The following is a 15,679-nucleotide window of genomic DNA, read 5'->3' on the forward strand; positions in this document are numbered from 1 at the left end:
GGTTAAAAAAAATTTTGCGAATTATTGTAGTTTTTCTCGGCGTGGTGTGATAAAAGGAGCAGAACAAAAAACTAAGTATTAGGTATATTCGACAGCCATACTAAAATAAGCAAATTGAAAATTAATTTTTGCCGAAAAATTACTAGAAAAACTATTAAAAAAATCAAACAAAAAATTTTCGAATTTGATTCCAATAAGGCGCTAAAATACTCAAAGTAAACTAACGTTACTCAAGTAAAACTAAGTCTCTACGTTTTAACTTAAACTATTGTAAGCTTTTAAGCAATTAATCAGTTAAAATAAAACTGCTCGCTCGCTTTATTGGCTCAAAAATCAAAAAAAGACAAATAAAAAATTCGCTCGAAAAGTTATTCGATCAGACGAAAAATTTCAAACCGAGTCCGATGATTATTGGTGGTACCTGATTTTGTGTGGAAAATAAAAAAACTAAAACACACCCGAATACAAAGTTCCTTCCCATTTTCAATGGTCAGAACAAGAAGTAAAACACACCCAAATACAAAAATCATCCCCATTTTCAATGGTCGGAACAATAAACGTAGATTCAGATAAAAGAACATTCCAAAGTTACACATACGCATTTTTTGCGAAAACAAATAAGCCAGCTAGAATGGTCGGTTTAGGAGAAGAACGGTCTAAGAACTGCACGAGCGCAAGAGCAGATCAAAAAATCTGATTCATCAAAACAAAATTTATTTGCACTGTAGCTGAAACTCTAATTGAAACTCTAAACGCTAATTGACTACACTCTTTGTGCAATAACAAGATTGGACAGGGCTTAGTACTTAAACGGACAAGCAGCCCTAATGAGTGGGAAACTTGACACAAACTTTTTATACAGCTAGTTATTTACGAACAACACTTAAGAGGAATTTAAACTTACTAGTTAGTTAAGCCTTATGATCCCCCAAAGACTTTCATGGGGGACAAGTTCACACTGTCCTAAGGTTGGAATTTTCAGCCAGTTTCAATTGAAAATTGAGTATTTAACAAGCGCTTAAGCGCTAAGCAATTTTAATCCAAGCTAGATAGTGAGCTGAAGAGTCTTCTCTTGGTCTATTCGTGTGTGTGTGTGCGTGTGTGTGTGTGTGTGTGTGTGTGTGTGGGGGGGGGAGGTGGGGGAGGGGGGAGGTGGGGGAGGGGGGAGGTGGGTGTGCGCTATCTTTATCTAATGCCAGTAATGTGCTCTGCTTACCTTGTCCGGTCTCGAAGTTCAATCTTCCTCGCATGGTGTTCACCACTGACTCCGGCTGTTCGAAGATCTCCTTCTCCATGAAATAGTTGTAGCTACCTGTCAACATCAAAATAAAATTCCAGACATTGCCATCTGACAGTTTGGAAAAGAATAATGAACGCAAGGAAACTGGAAAAATTAACTTTTGAATTTCGAAGAAAAAAATAGATGGCCTAAAAGCTCTTTTAATTTGTAGAACAATTTATAATGGACATTTTTTTGTTAAAATAAACCCAATTTGAAAAAAACTGGATCAATAGATGAAATTTTTATTTGGCTGGGAGATCTGATTATTGGTTTCCACTTTCGAAATAAGAAGTCGATCATGTTTTTCGTGACCTTTACACGTTTGCTGTTCGATAGTGGAGTTTGTCCTCCTTTTAACAATGGAAATGCAGTGAACATAAAAATAAATCACCAGCCAAACCGCAAAAAATCAAAATCAGCAAGTCCTATATAAGAGTACTCACTACGTTCATTACTCTTAAAAAAGAATTTAGCAAAAAAAGTAATCAATAAAAAATTATGACATTTTAAAATCTGTTTCAACTAATTTAAATTGAACCAGGAAAACCTATAAATAAGGGACTGTAAATTCTAGCAACCAATTACAAAAATTTGGTGATATATTACAATAGGTGGTAGGTTCGATTTCAATACTGGAACGTATAATTGATTGAAAATGAATTGACTTTATCATGCATCAAAGTCAATACATGCACTATACTCAAAATTACCACCTATTGTAACACATCACCAAAAACTTTTCCTAAGAAACAAAAAACGAACTAAACAAGGATAGCTGGTTGCTGTGTAAGCAGCACAGATTATTCCGGCCATATTGTTATAAACTACTACCCAATTTTTTCAAAAATTGCGTTTTTTTCGTTTTTCAATTCCCGGGTAAAGGCCTCAATTTTCGTCATTAAATTCCCAGGTTAAGGCCAAAATAGTATTTGATAACTATTTCAATTGAGTAAAACTAAGTAATAGTTATTTAATTAAGTTAGGTGTAAAACTATCATATTCACAGAGGCGTATCTGCGCTGCGCAAACACCAGCGAGAACACGACAAAGCAGCTTTATAAAAAGAAATATGAAAAGATAGAAATAAGCCTCGAATTAGCAAAACTTCGAGAATTGGAGTCTCACACTCGGCGACCAACGCTTAACAACCGGCAAACACTAGTCATAGAAAAGCAACTAAATATGCTAACACATTTCCACCAAATAGAGAAAGACACAACTTTGGGAGTTATAGTTAGGAATACATCAAACTGAAGGCATTCACACTAATTTTGCATGGAAAAAATTGGAAAGTATAAAACCACCAAATGTACCCAGAGGCGAAGCTGAGCTTCGCACCACTTGCCATTGAAAACAAACATCGAAAAAGAAAACATTGAAAAAAACTAGTTCAACAAAAAATTAATTTTGCGTATCTCTAGATAAAAGTTCTTTATAGGTTAACATGCCAGAAATTTGAGTATTAAATTAGCAACGGAACAAAACTTTACGAGGAAACAAACGAGGAAACAAAGCCCACAATCTTTGAGCGGACAACTTCAGCAGAAAAATATGATTTCATAAAAATCTTCAGTTTTAGGTCCCACCTGAGACTAGTAAGAACAACACTTTCACATGTAGAAACAAAAAAAAATCCAGAAAACTTCAAGAAAAAATCAGTAATGTGTCAACAAAGCTGACAATCTTTGAGAGGACACTTATTGAGCCAAAAATTGATTAAAAAAATTCGAAAGTTTCCACCTCCCTGAACACTTTAAAGAGCAACACAAACTTTTTGTTCATAGGCGAACAGGAAACAGAAGTTACTTCACTAGTTTTTTATTTTGTTGAATTACCCAAAATTGGACAAATTCAACCTGATTTGCCTAATTCATTTTCTGATTTGCTGGCAATTTAAGCTTGTTTTGTTTTCGTGTTTCAAATGAAATGGCTATTTTTCAAAAAGATATGGAAGAAGAAGCGATGAACCGATATTTTCAATTGTTGTAGAAAGCCTTCAAAAAAATAAACAAACAAAATTGCCAAAACTCATAAACTCAATTAGTTCACCGCAAAAAATGAAAACAACAGCTGATTGAACAATCAAACTCATCACATGCTTGAACAAAATTTATTGAGCAAATTGAAGGAAAAAAATCGAAAAAAATAAAAAAACTTTCAAAAAAGAGATAATCTTTTATTGTTGAAATTTTTCACTTTTATTCAGAAAAAAAAGTCTGGAAAATTGATTTAAATTTTTCCCAAAACATATTATAAGACTTCAAAAATTCTTTAAAAAAACAAGAAAGAATCGGAAAAAAAATCATTTGGATAATATGCCGACGGAAATAAAGCCGACACTAAAAAAATACTATTTAAGAAACTCATAACAGGCGCTAACAAGGCCCATGCTTAAACTGCACCCACTACATTTACCTCTCCAGTAAAACACGTGTTACATTTATACATTTTCACGTGTGAAATCTGTGCCTAGGTATTTACTGGGAAAAGTCTAGTACCCGATTGCAATACCCTTGCTTACCGCAAGGGTAATAAATTATGTATTTCAAAAAACTGCGCGATATATTGAATTACAAAAAATCTGAAATCGAGTTTTTATTATTGTTATGATAATTGAAACAAAAAACGTTTTTCGGTTCATTTGGTAAATTTAAAATGTATCAACTGTGCCAGCTTATTACTATTCGAATGTCACAACATATGCTACGAAAAAACTGTAAAGGTGCCCCAAAAGTGGCACAAACATTTGCGGCTTTAGTTAGAAACGAAAGAATAGTCACTAAAGTTCTCTAGTGTAATAAGCCTATTAAAAATTTGACGAAAAATCTCTCGCTCGAATTACACAAAATCGGAAATTTCACACCGGTTTTTCTCGAGACCTCAGAAAAAATTTTAAAATTGAAAAAGTTTACTGAAAAATAACAAAAAGAAAAATCATCAGCACCTATATTGGAGTCTAAGACTAATACAAATTCTGTTGAGCCAGAATCGAACCCTCGACCTCGTAACTAAGAGTTTCACGACCTCGCATCTGCTCCATGGGCGCTTGATACAAAGATAGACGGCTAATGCGGCAAACGCAAACCGGGTATAATGTAAGTGCAGCAAAATCATATATAATGCTTTTGCAGCAAGTGCCACCAAACTAATAAGCAGTTTGATTTGCGACTTGTTTTGGAAAAAAAAGGAATTCGTAATATTACAAGCTCCGCTGAAACAATTCGACGCCAATTTTCAAACTTCGAAAGAGCTAAATAAAAGTTATCCGCATCTCAAATAATGCTCTTTTTCCAAGTTGAATTGAATGTCAACCTTTCATGATCTCCTCCAGTTTCAATTGCAATGTGTTCACAGATCTGAAGTCTTTCTCATTTGCGTGCTTCTTCTTTGTCCTCATTATGTGCAGTCCTGAAACGAAGCAGACATTTGCCCATATTTTCGATCATTTATTTTGAGATAGTGCATTATGTTTAATTTTTCCAGCGTACGTACAATTTTTTGGTTTTTAAGTTTTTTGAAATCTGAATTTTTTTTTACTCAAAGTCATTTACTACAGATAATAATTTGTGCGGATCGAGTGATATGTCATATTAGAGCACTTTCAGTCGTAAAATTACCAAAATTAGAAAATTTTTGATAAGTATTGCCCAGAAAACCCGGTTCGGAAATTTTGGTCTGTCGTCTGTTTCAGTGAGCAAATAAACCTTTAGGAAAATGATCTTTTATTTAAGCTGTTATTTTAATTTCTTTTCCAGAAAAACGAATGATCGGGTCTTCTTACAGCGCTTCATTGGTAATAAATAGATTTCTAATCGAGGCGGATCCAGGATTTTCTCGAGAGGGGGGGGGGGCGGATTTTCAAAAGAAAATGGACGAAAAAAGTGGACAAAACTGATTTTCCGAGCTCCCAGAACACCATAAAGACCATATTTCGACCAAACATTTTGCTCAGCAAGTAATTTTTTTATTCCGCTGGGAAAACATAATGAACAGATTTTTGGAATAGAGTCAATAAAGGCAAGGAAGCCGAAAAAAAAGAAATTTTCAATTTTTGAATTTCAAAAGAAAAATTCATGGTCTCAAAGCAAAACAAAAAACAAATCAGCGAGATCTATAAAAGAGTACTCACTGCGTTCAGTGACTCTTTACCATAAATTCAAAATCCAATTTCAAAACTAAAAATAGATAACAATTTTTCGCTTTGCGGAAAAAATCGCCGATTTCGCTTTTCTAATTAAAAAAATAACTTGAATTGAACTCAAACAGTGTATAATTACCTATATCATTCATAAATGCATTAATATGAATGGTGCACTTCTGTAGTTATTGAAGCATATGAAAACTTTTTCCAGAAAAAAAAACAAGGAAACGGAATAATCATCAAGACCTGTATAAAATAAATTCAATTTGCTCATTTCTACTAAACAAATTATAGCCAACACAGTTAGAAACGAATCAATTAAGGAAAGTAGGCAAAAAACTCTGACTTGATTTTTGAACAATTTATGACCAACACGATCAACAATTTATGACCAACACGTTCTTGATAACAATTACCACAATTCGAGATAAGTAGATCAATAGGTAAACTTTCTACTCTGCTGTGAAATCTGAAAACTTAAATCCACTTTCAAAATTAGAAGTCGATCACGTTTTTCGTGGCATTTACATTTTGTGGTTCGATAGTGGAATTTTTTCTCCTTTTAACAAAAGACACGAACTGAAATTGAAAAGAGATCAAGTCAAACCGTGAAAAAGTAAATTTGAGAGAGAACTAAATTTAAGACTTCAAAAAAAATCATCGCGACCTATAAACGAGTCTGAAGTACATTTTTCGACTCTTAAAAAAAACTAAAAGACATCATAAATTTGAATTTCGAAGAAAAAAGAGATGCTTTTAAAGCTCTTGTAAATTCTACAATTTATGATTATCAATTTTTTTATAATCATAAACCCAATTTAATCAACTTTAACCCAATTTTAGAAAACTAGATCAAGTGGTAAAACTTTATTTCGCTGGGTAATCTGATAATTGAATTTTGGAAATCAGAAGTCGACCACGTTTTTCGCAACTTTTACATTTTTTGCAGTTCAATAGTGAAGTTTTCCTTCATTTTAAAAAGAGAATTGAAATGAACTTGAAAAGAAATCAAAACTCAAACCGCGGAAAATCAAGATTGAGCCTGAATAAATTTTAAAATTTCTTCCTGAAAAAAAAACATCACGGCCTATATGAGAATCTTCACTACAATCATCGAGTCCGAAAAATTGATTTTCTCAACATTCCCATTTTTGTATTTTGAGGGCATAATTACTTTCATCTGCCTTCATAGCATTTGAATTGGACTTAAAAGGAAACCAAAAGTCAGACGGCAAAGATCAAATTTTAACAGTTTACACAGAGGTGAAGCTGTGCTTTGCAAAAATTAGTGAGAAAACGACGAAAAGCAGCTCTATAAAGTTCGATAGGAAAAAGAAGAAGTAAAAAAGAAAATTGGCTTCGTCTCGGGTTCGAACCAGCAACCTAGAGATAATGATCCTCACACACTAACCACTCAGCCAGATACACTTAATACATCACAAAGACTAGCCACAAAAAAGCAGCGACGAGGGGCTACCCAATTTCTAGGTTTGACACGGTATTTCTCGAGAGAAGACGAAAAGTTTTAAAAAAACGGTCAAAAAAATCAAAGTTTGACTTTTCCTAGTGCCATTAATTCCTGTGACAAAAAAATTAGGGGTACTCACGTATGCAAAGAAGCTTCGCACAGCCCATACTTAGATTGAACCCAAAATCTCAGATATAGGAGGGTATTTATCGGTAATAATCATAAAATTTACAAAAAAAACGCTGAAACAATAAAAAAACGCTGAAAAAATAAAAAAAAAATTGACTTTTCCGAGGACAGTAAATTTTTATGGAAAAAATTGTGAATGGCTGTTGTTCCAGGTGAGCTTATCACTACGCGTTATCTCCATCGAAACCACAACCTCAGGTTTGGGAGTTTAGTTTTCGGGAAACGTCGAAAAGATTCAAAAAAGGGTAAAAAAACGAAAAATTCACTATTTTTTCCGAGGGCCATAATTTTATGCCAAAACTGATTTTGAAAAAAAATTTCAAATTTTCCTAGCATGATCAAAAACGCCTATATGATCCGTACTAATTGAACTTGAATAAGTGATTCAACTGATTTTGCTAAACTAGTTGTTAACCCGAAAAACAGTCTACATTCCGATTTGTTAGCATAATGACTCAATTTTTTCGTTTATCTTTTTCCATAGTTCTTTACAAACACTTACCCCCTGCGTTGTCCACATGCGCAATATCATTGTCTTCCAAGTAAATTACTTTATTCGTGTGCTCAATCACAGCACTGGCATCTGAAGCGAAGAAATACTCCACTGGCGTTTTACCTCCCAATTTGAACTCCCCTGAACCGGCAGAAGCGGTCATTGCAGTGCCTGGTGATATGCGACCGTTAATGTTCGTAGTTCCATTCGGTAAATCTCCCCCTGAATGGCCGCTAGGAGAGGGGATTTCGTTTCTGTTTACTCCTGATGATGAGGTCCGATCTGAAAAAACGTCATTTTTTGGACCTCTCCATGTTGTTAAGCATTGATTTCTCGCTGACTTCAAGCATTTAGCGAAGCAATAAATAAGCGGAAGTTATTAAAAGCAAATTAATTTTTTTTAAAGGCGAGCAAGTTCATAGTAAATAACTAACACAATTACTGACGGTCAAATTAATTCTAGTGTTCAAAATTCGAAACAATTTTTTCGAAAAGTTAATAATAATACTTGATTAAACAAAGTAAACAAACGTCAGGGAAACAGATGCTCGCGTTGTCTGTCCTCTTTTCTTCTCATAAAAAAACTCAATTTTTTGACTGGAAGAATAATTAGTTTCTTCCTTTTGTGATCTTTAAAACAAATCATGCAGTTAACAGACATAAACAAACAAACAGGCATCAGATTACAGCTATAGTTCTAGAAAACGCAAAGCGAAATTTCTACATTAACTGTTGTTGTTTAAAAAACTACCATACAGTTTGTTTAACAAATCAGAACATAAAATTTAGTCGTTAACGGTTCCCCGTCCCATTCCATCAAAAAGCGTTTGTGGTACAACCCCAACGCTAAAAAAGACCAGAGATGAGACAGTAAATATCGTTCTGAATATCATAGAAGTCGATTTAGGACTAAAATATGATAAACAGCAATATGACATTTTTCAAAACAAAAAAAAAACGATTGTTTCAAATGGTTTTCCATAAGGGTAATTCAATCCCAGCGGCAGATTTAGCGGGGGGCGGGCGGACTCCTACTCCCTTATGGATTCGAACCCCCTTTGTACTATTTTGAGATATCCATATTTGGTGACGGACCCTAAAAGTTTTTTAAAGGCGCCAATATGTACTATTTTTAAGGGGGAGCGCGCGCCCAAAAAGCGCAATTTTTTGGTCATAATTTTCCAAAAAGTTTCTAAAAATTCCTTTTTTGGCCTCCTTTTTTTCAAAATTTTGCCTGCGGCGCAGAAAATTTGGCCAAAACAGGGCCTTTTTAATGTTTTAAGAGTGCTAAAACTCATTTGGTCGAATTGAAAAAAAGGTCGACAAATTTATGCAAATCGGCAACCCCCCCCCCCCATCCCCCCCCCCCACCCTCGAGAAAATCCTATATCTTCCCCTGTCCAATTCTGTTCAGTTTTACAGCATAATCTGATTTTTGTGTATTATGAACTGTCTCCAAAGTCGATATATCTTTGGGTGAAAAACTTCTCTTGTTATTCATTTAAAGACAGAGAGAGGAGGGATGTGACAGTGAGAACCGCAACTGTAAATTCTTATCGATTTCAACATGATATCAAAAAGGAACATCGGCTTTTTCTCATTATAACCCCCACAATAAGAAATCTTAGCTCAGCGATATTTTTGGAGGGGGCGTCTATAATGGGAAAGAGCCGGCACATCGACATGCTCCGTTCAATATTTATTTGACTTCAGTTGATTCTGACCTTGACTCGAGTGTCCATTCACAACCCCATGACTCAATGGAGAGTGGGGATGATCTATCGCTCTAGGCGAGTCAGACATCGCTAAAAGTGGTAAAGTGTGACTGACTTTTCTTTTCCATGAGACTTGAAGCCCGAGTAGAATTATTTTAGGACTAAGAGCGTATTTGAATGTTTGAGAGACATGTTTTCACTAAATCGACCAATTTAACTCCAAAAAGGATACTTTTTGAAAAAATTTAGGAGTTACACTTTCTAAACGATGGATTCCGATTCTTCTAAAACGATATGACCAAATAGGTTGTGTGGTGGCCTCTTTGAACCCACTCGTCGCCATCAACTTAACGAGAATCTCGATGTTGCAAATCTCATCTTAAAAATCTGTGATGAAATGTGATTTCAGATTCAAAAGCATCAGTGTACAATTCAGTCTGAACCACACACTCAGTTTTGCTAGACTTCATGTCTCAAAAGAATTTGACCATATGAATTGCTAATAAAAAGATGAATTAAAACCAATGATGGGGGAATGAAAACTCTGCACTAACAGTCTATCCCACAAACAAACTGATCAGCAAAAAACTTGGTTCGGTTAAATTTTACGCTTGTGAGTCACTAACCAGAGGAGTAGAGGATTGGGAAGTATTCTGTGAGCATTTCTACGTCGGCTTTGATTGCAACTATCAGTGGACTGCCTCTTCTGAAACACAAAAGCAATTCAGGACAGAATAAAACTTACAAAAAATTGGGGTACATAAGTTAATCGCTGAAGTAGAAAGGCGAACCAAAGCTTCTCAATTGCACCGAACAAAATTGCTTGGTATAATTCACAACACTAAGAACTATTAAAGACTACATTAACTATTTAAAAAAACCTTGCTAGAAATGAACTAAAATCAAAATTCAATTCCAACAACCGCGAAAAAGTAAATTTGAGCCTGAGCAAAATTTGATACTTTTCTTGGAAAAATCATCATAAAAGAGTCTGAACTACGTTTAACAAGTAGAAATTTTAACAACTGGATCATTGCGCATTTATTGTTCTGCTAAGTAATTTGAAAAAAAATTTCGTTACCTGGACGAAAGCAAAGAGCAAACTCCACGCGAAAGCAAAGAGCATTAGCTAAGTATTTGCAAAAAGTATGGAAAACGAAACACACAAAAGTATGGAAACGAAGCATAGTCAACAGACATTTGGAAAAAAAACAATGAATGCAAGAAAACAGAAATTGACTTGAAAAAAAATTGAAATTTTTATTTCAGAGCAAAAAATATAATAGCCTTAAATCTCTTTGAGGTTATGATTGACGCTTTTTTTGATAAAAAATAACTCAATTTGAGAAAACTGGTAAAGTTTTCATAGCGCTGAGATCTGAAAACAAATCAATGTTTAAACATAGAAGTCGATCATTTTTTCGTGACCTTTACACTTTTGCTGTTCGATAGTGGAGTTTGCTTCCCTTTGAACAAAAAAATTAACTGAACTTTAAAAATGTAAAAAAGAACCGTGAAACTGACTTTTAGGTGGGTTTATAAATTCGAGGGCAACAAAAAAAACTATTTTTGTTTTCAAAAATTTTTGATTTTCAGAAAAAAAAAAGACAAATCCCGATTATCGTGCCATTATTGAAAGAACGCGAAAAAAGAAAAAAATCAAAAAAGAGAAATAATACTGGAAAAAAAGAACTAAAAAATTGCGAAGAAGCTCTTCAGCATAAACATTTAACTTAGGGAAGAAAAATTAACTTCCGGAATAACTTCCTAGACGTTTACCAATACAGAAGCTCGTATGTTGCTCCTTCCCTTGAATAAATCGTTTTAACAGAAAAGAAGTTACACATTCCATAAAAGTAAAAAATATATATTTTTCTTCATCTCTGAAAATGTTTTACTTCTAACTCAACTAATGCAATCGAAACATTGCAATGAACAGCAATAATACAAAAGAGGCTGCGCACAGGACTAGTTTCGTGACAAGAGGCACACATGTTTCATGACCTTTACACTGTTCGATAATGGAGTTTATCTTCCTTTAAATAAAAGAAATTAGCTGATTTTAAAAAACAAATAAAGTCAGACCGAAAAAAAAATTAAATTCAAGCCTGAACAAGTTTTAAGCCGGGACTTTTCCGGAAAAAAACGAAAAAAAAAATCATCACGACGTATATAAGAGTCTGAAAAACGTTTATCGACTCTTAATAAATCAACAAATAAGTGAGTAAAAAATTTGATTTAATAACTGCATACCTAGTCGCGATAACTTGATCCGGAAATTTATTGCTTTTGAATAGGAATGCAAATGCGCCGTCGATCATGCCAATTAAGGTCTCCACCAGTTCTTGGAATGTCGTGGAAGGGTTTTCGTTGTAGATATAGAGAGCTAATTTGGCAACAACCTAAGCAACACAATCAACTATCTGATACTAGGCTTGAACACATGCGAAGCTGCGCATCGCATACACAACCAGAAAACCAAAGAAAAAAGTTACTAGTAACGAAAGTGCCCTCCCCCGGTCTTATGTACTAGGCAGCCCAAAATCATTATTTCTATATCTTAACCTGAAAGTTAAGCGGTCGAATCTGATTGGCTAATTTTAGCTAAGCAACGCGGTCAGGCATCTCAATCAACATTTCCACATAAAAATATTAGCCGAAATTACCAAACAGGTAGAAATTTGTCAAATAATTAAACTAATTTCAAGTCACTTTTGAAACTTCCTCCAGCCGAAACAGATTCAGTTAAATGTTTTCAACAGAACAAAATTTCTACACTTTCGGTCGGTTATTTCGGCTAATCATTTATCTACTTGAAATGTTACATGAAATCCGGCCCATATTTGAATTTCATTGACTATGTAGCCAACCCTATTCAACCACATTAATTTCAGTTCAGGCTCAAGCTGTAGAAATAAAGATTTTGAGCCGTTTAGTGCATAAGATTCACCCCCGCCCATTATTAACAGAACTTGCCGCCAAACCACCTACACCCCCCCCCCCCCCCCCCCCAGATAGTGAATCACTATTTTTCCTTTCTTTGAACGAGTGAAATGTAACAACAGCTCCTTCTCCTCACCTCAGTGTCTGTTTCGCTCTCGAAGTCCGTGTAGCCCTTCTCCACGAGGAAGTTCTTTATTGCCATGTAGTTTGTCACTATACCATTGTGGATCACCACAAATGCTGAAACAAGCAGAATATCTATTAAAAGTAGCAGACGCACCCCCCTCTCAGGTATTACACGCCCTCGCCACTTATAGGATCCCCCTTTGATATCATTGTACGAGATCCACTTTTAGCTGGCCTACACTAAAAAATTTTGAGAAAATTAAATCCGCGTCTATTGAGCAAAACATTTCAAGTGCTATTAAACAATGTATGATTAATATTAAATTTTGAGAATTCTGTTTCCCTTTAGTTTTATTAATTTAAATAATCCTAATTGCTTCTAGCTGCGGCAACAATCGGTTTAATTCCAGCACTGCCATTATCACTTAAGCTACTCATTTGACACATCGGGTAGTTTTACCAAAGTTTCTTTAGCAGATGATTTGAAAAACGTACAAACTGCTCATTAGCATTTCGCATTGATGCGATACATGATAACACCTCATACAATAGCTTTGACATTGACACGAACTGTCAAAAAAGTGAAAACCACTAACAAAAGTTAACGTTTGCTGCCAATTTCAGAACAACAGTCTCAGGTGCTTAATTATCAACCAGCCAATACATGATTTTGCCTTAAAAACATAGGACCCCTGGTAATAAACCGCCCCTCCCCAATTTGAAGCACCCACCTCGATAAATCGAGACCTCCGATACTAACGATCCCCCACATAATTTAGCACCTAAGAGTAGTGATGTGAACAGTTCTTTTTGACTTACTGTTATTTGCATCTGATCTGTGAGGGTGAGAGTTTCGGGGTGCCGGTTCCCCGTGTGTGGCCCACCTAGTATGGGCTATTCCACAATGAATATTGCACACTTCGTCCATATTTAGCTCCTGACTAACATTCACTAACTTCTCTAATGACGCCACCTGTCAATCAAACTATGCATCAGTTAAACCTGTGAACAACAAAAGAAAGGGAGCTGTGCTGAACAACTGAAATTGGGATTTGATGCTCCCAATTCAAACAAAAAACACAAATGCAATAAAACAAGGATCAATGTCGCATATTTTGCTCGAACAAAACTTGTTCATAGACAACAATTGGTTTGTAAATGAATATTTGTCCAAACTACTTATCACCTACCCACCACATTACTTCCTTAATCAATTGCACTGACATTGGAACAAAAAGATAGCAGCAGGGACTGGTTAATCTAAAATTTTGCGAGGAAGGCGAACTTTCAACATAAAACAGAGCTTCGCACAAGTTGCGATAGAACACAAGCATACCATAACAATCTATCGGGCTCAAAATAAGACGAAAGACTTAAAATGGGTAGTAAGTCAAAAGAAATTCGAATCAATTCAGCGGATGTAATTCATGCAGTTTGAACAATAACGAACAAAGTTTTGGAAAAAGCTGTGCAATGAAAAGAACAACTAAGATCGAAAATGGTTGAAGTGTAAAACAAGAAAACTGGTGGAAAATGTTTGAACAACAATCAACTTTCAAAAAAAATTTTGAAACCGGTTTTTCTCGTCATTGGGACAATTTTTTGAAAACATTTTGATGTCGATCGAATCACGACTGAAAGGGCTGATGATAACAAGTCTGATGATTATTTGTGGTAAATGAGTTTGCGCGGAAAACAAAAAAATGGAAAGTAAAAAGTAGCACGACCTATTACAGAGTCTGAACTACATACTCTAAATAGCCATAAGACAGTTGGAAAAAATCATGAACGCAAGGAAAAGGAAACATAGCCAATCAAAGATTGGAAAAGAGTAATGAACGCAAGTAAACAGAAAAAATGCATCAATATGTATGAATGCACATCTGTAGTTATAAGATACTTTCAACACTTTTCCTAAGAAACGAAAAAAAAAATCAGCAATACCTATATAAGAGTCTTCGCTACGTTCATTACTCTTAAAAAAAACTGACTTGTTTTTTTGAAAAAACTTCGACTTCCGAATTTTAAAGTAAAAAAGAGATGGCTTTAGAGCTCTTTGAATTTCAAGAACAATTTATCATTGACACTTTTTTGATAAAGTTAACCCAATTGGGGCCAATTGGATCAACATGCAATTTTTTTTCCGCTGGGAAACCTGAAAATTGAATTCCCTTTCGAAGCTAGATGTCAATTTCGTTTTTTGTGACCTTTACACTTTTTGCTAATCTTTAGGCGAGTTTGCCTTCTTTCAACAAAGTAAATAAAGTGAACATTAAAAGAAATCAAAGTCGAAGCGCGAAAAATCAAATTTTATGAAAAAATTTTAAGAATTCTTCCTGAAAAAAAATACAAACAAAAAATCGCCAAGACCTATATAAGAGTGCTTAGTACGTTCATGACTCTTGAAAACTTCAAAATTAATTTTCATTTAAAAAACATGATTTCAGGTCTCGATTAAATGTTTCATAGTTTAACATTCTATAATAAGCCTACTCGATTGATCTATACTCGCTCGAAATTAGACTGAAACCTGTTTATTGTCACTCTGACGACTTTTTAAAAATGTTTTGATGTCGTTCGAATCACGACTGAATTGCTTAAATGAGAGATATCACTCGACCCAGTCTGATGATTAGTTGTGGTACCTGAGTTTGCGTTGAAAACAAAAAAAATGAAAAACAAAAAAATAAACCCGAATACAAAGTTCATCCCCATTTAGAATGGTCAAAACAAAACGTGAAAACCCACCTCGTTCATCAATTTATGAAAAAAAAAAACACATTTGTTGATAGACATTAAAATTACTCTTCCAAAGCCAAGATAGATGAGAATTACCTTTCCTCTCTCGCGGACGATAACCGTGCTCTTGTCTCCGCAGCATCTGTCCACAGCCAAACCGGCCGAGTCATATCCCCGATACTCCATCCTCTTCAGGCCCTGCAGCAGAGTATCCAAGATGTACTTCTTGGTCTGCGGGGTGAGATAGTTCAGATAGCAGAAGATACCTATGGTTGAAACAGTTTAACAGCAATAAAATTGCTTAATACTAAACGAAAAATTAATAATCAGAACAGCGCTGAAAGAACAACGATAAAAACTGCTGTATATGAGCTGCAAATCTTTCGAGATGAACTGCTAGCCAAAATAAAATCAAAACAAAGAAACAAAACAAAAATAAGTTCACTCACCGCACATTTTAAAGCTATTTTAACTTCGTCTCAATTTGGCCACAACAACTCACTCAACTACTATCTGAAAAAAAAGACGTTTTTGTTTAACTTGATATTATTTGTCCAACTGAAAGCAAATCATTGCCTTGACT

At 34.8% G+C, this 15,679-nt stretch overlaps 1 protein-coding gene across 2 annotated transcripts in view; it reads right to left on the reverse strand.

Moving 5' to 3' along the window:
• Window positions 1-15,679, reverse strand: part of LOC134848385 (glutamine--fructose-6-phosphate aminotransferase [isomerizing] 1-like) — a 56,383-nt gene that overhangs the window by 12,795 nt on the left and 27,909 nt on the right. The window contains exons 2-11 of one of the 2 annotated variants that reach the window (XM_063865796.1): window positions 15,546-15,607; window positions 15,193-15,362; window positions 13,177-13,330; window positions 12,368-12,471; window positions 11,542-11,690; window positions 9,915-9,994; window positions 9,298-9,378; window positions 7,583-7,855; window positions 4,595-4,690; window positions 1,217-1,312 (exon numbers count right to left, since the gene is read on the reverse strand). In XM_063865796.1, the coding sequence (XP_063721866.1) occupies window positions 1,217-1,312; window positions 4,595-4,690; window positions 7,583-7,855; window positions 9,298-9,378; window positions 9,915-9,994; window positions 11,542-11,690; window positions 12,368-12,471; window positions 13,177-13,330; window positions 15,193-15,362; window positions 15,546-15,552 (1,210 nt within the window). In that variant the 5' untranslated portion in view covers window positions 15,553-15,607. The remainder of the gene's footprint in view (window positions 1-1,216; window positions 1,313-4,594; window positions 4,691-7,582; window positions 7,856-9,297; window positions 9,379-9,914; window positions 9,995-11,541; window positions 11,691-12,367; window positions 12,472-13,176; window positions 13,331-15,192; window positions 15,363-15,545; window positions 15,608-15,679) is intronic. The other variant, XM_063865798.1, reaches the window with a different exon arrangement.

The sequence above is a fragment of the Symsagittifera roscoffensis genome, chromosome 6, assembly GCF_963678635.1.
Source record: "Symsagittifera roscoffensis chromosome 6, txSymRosc1.1, whole genome shotgun sequence".
In the NCBI taxonomy this organism is placed as follows: domain Eukaryota; kingdom Metazoa; phylum Xenacoelomorpha; order Acoela; family Convolutidae; genus Symsagittifera; species Symsagittifera roscoffensis.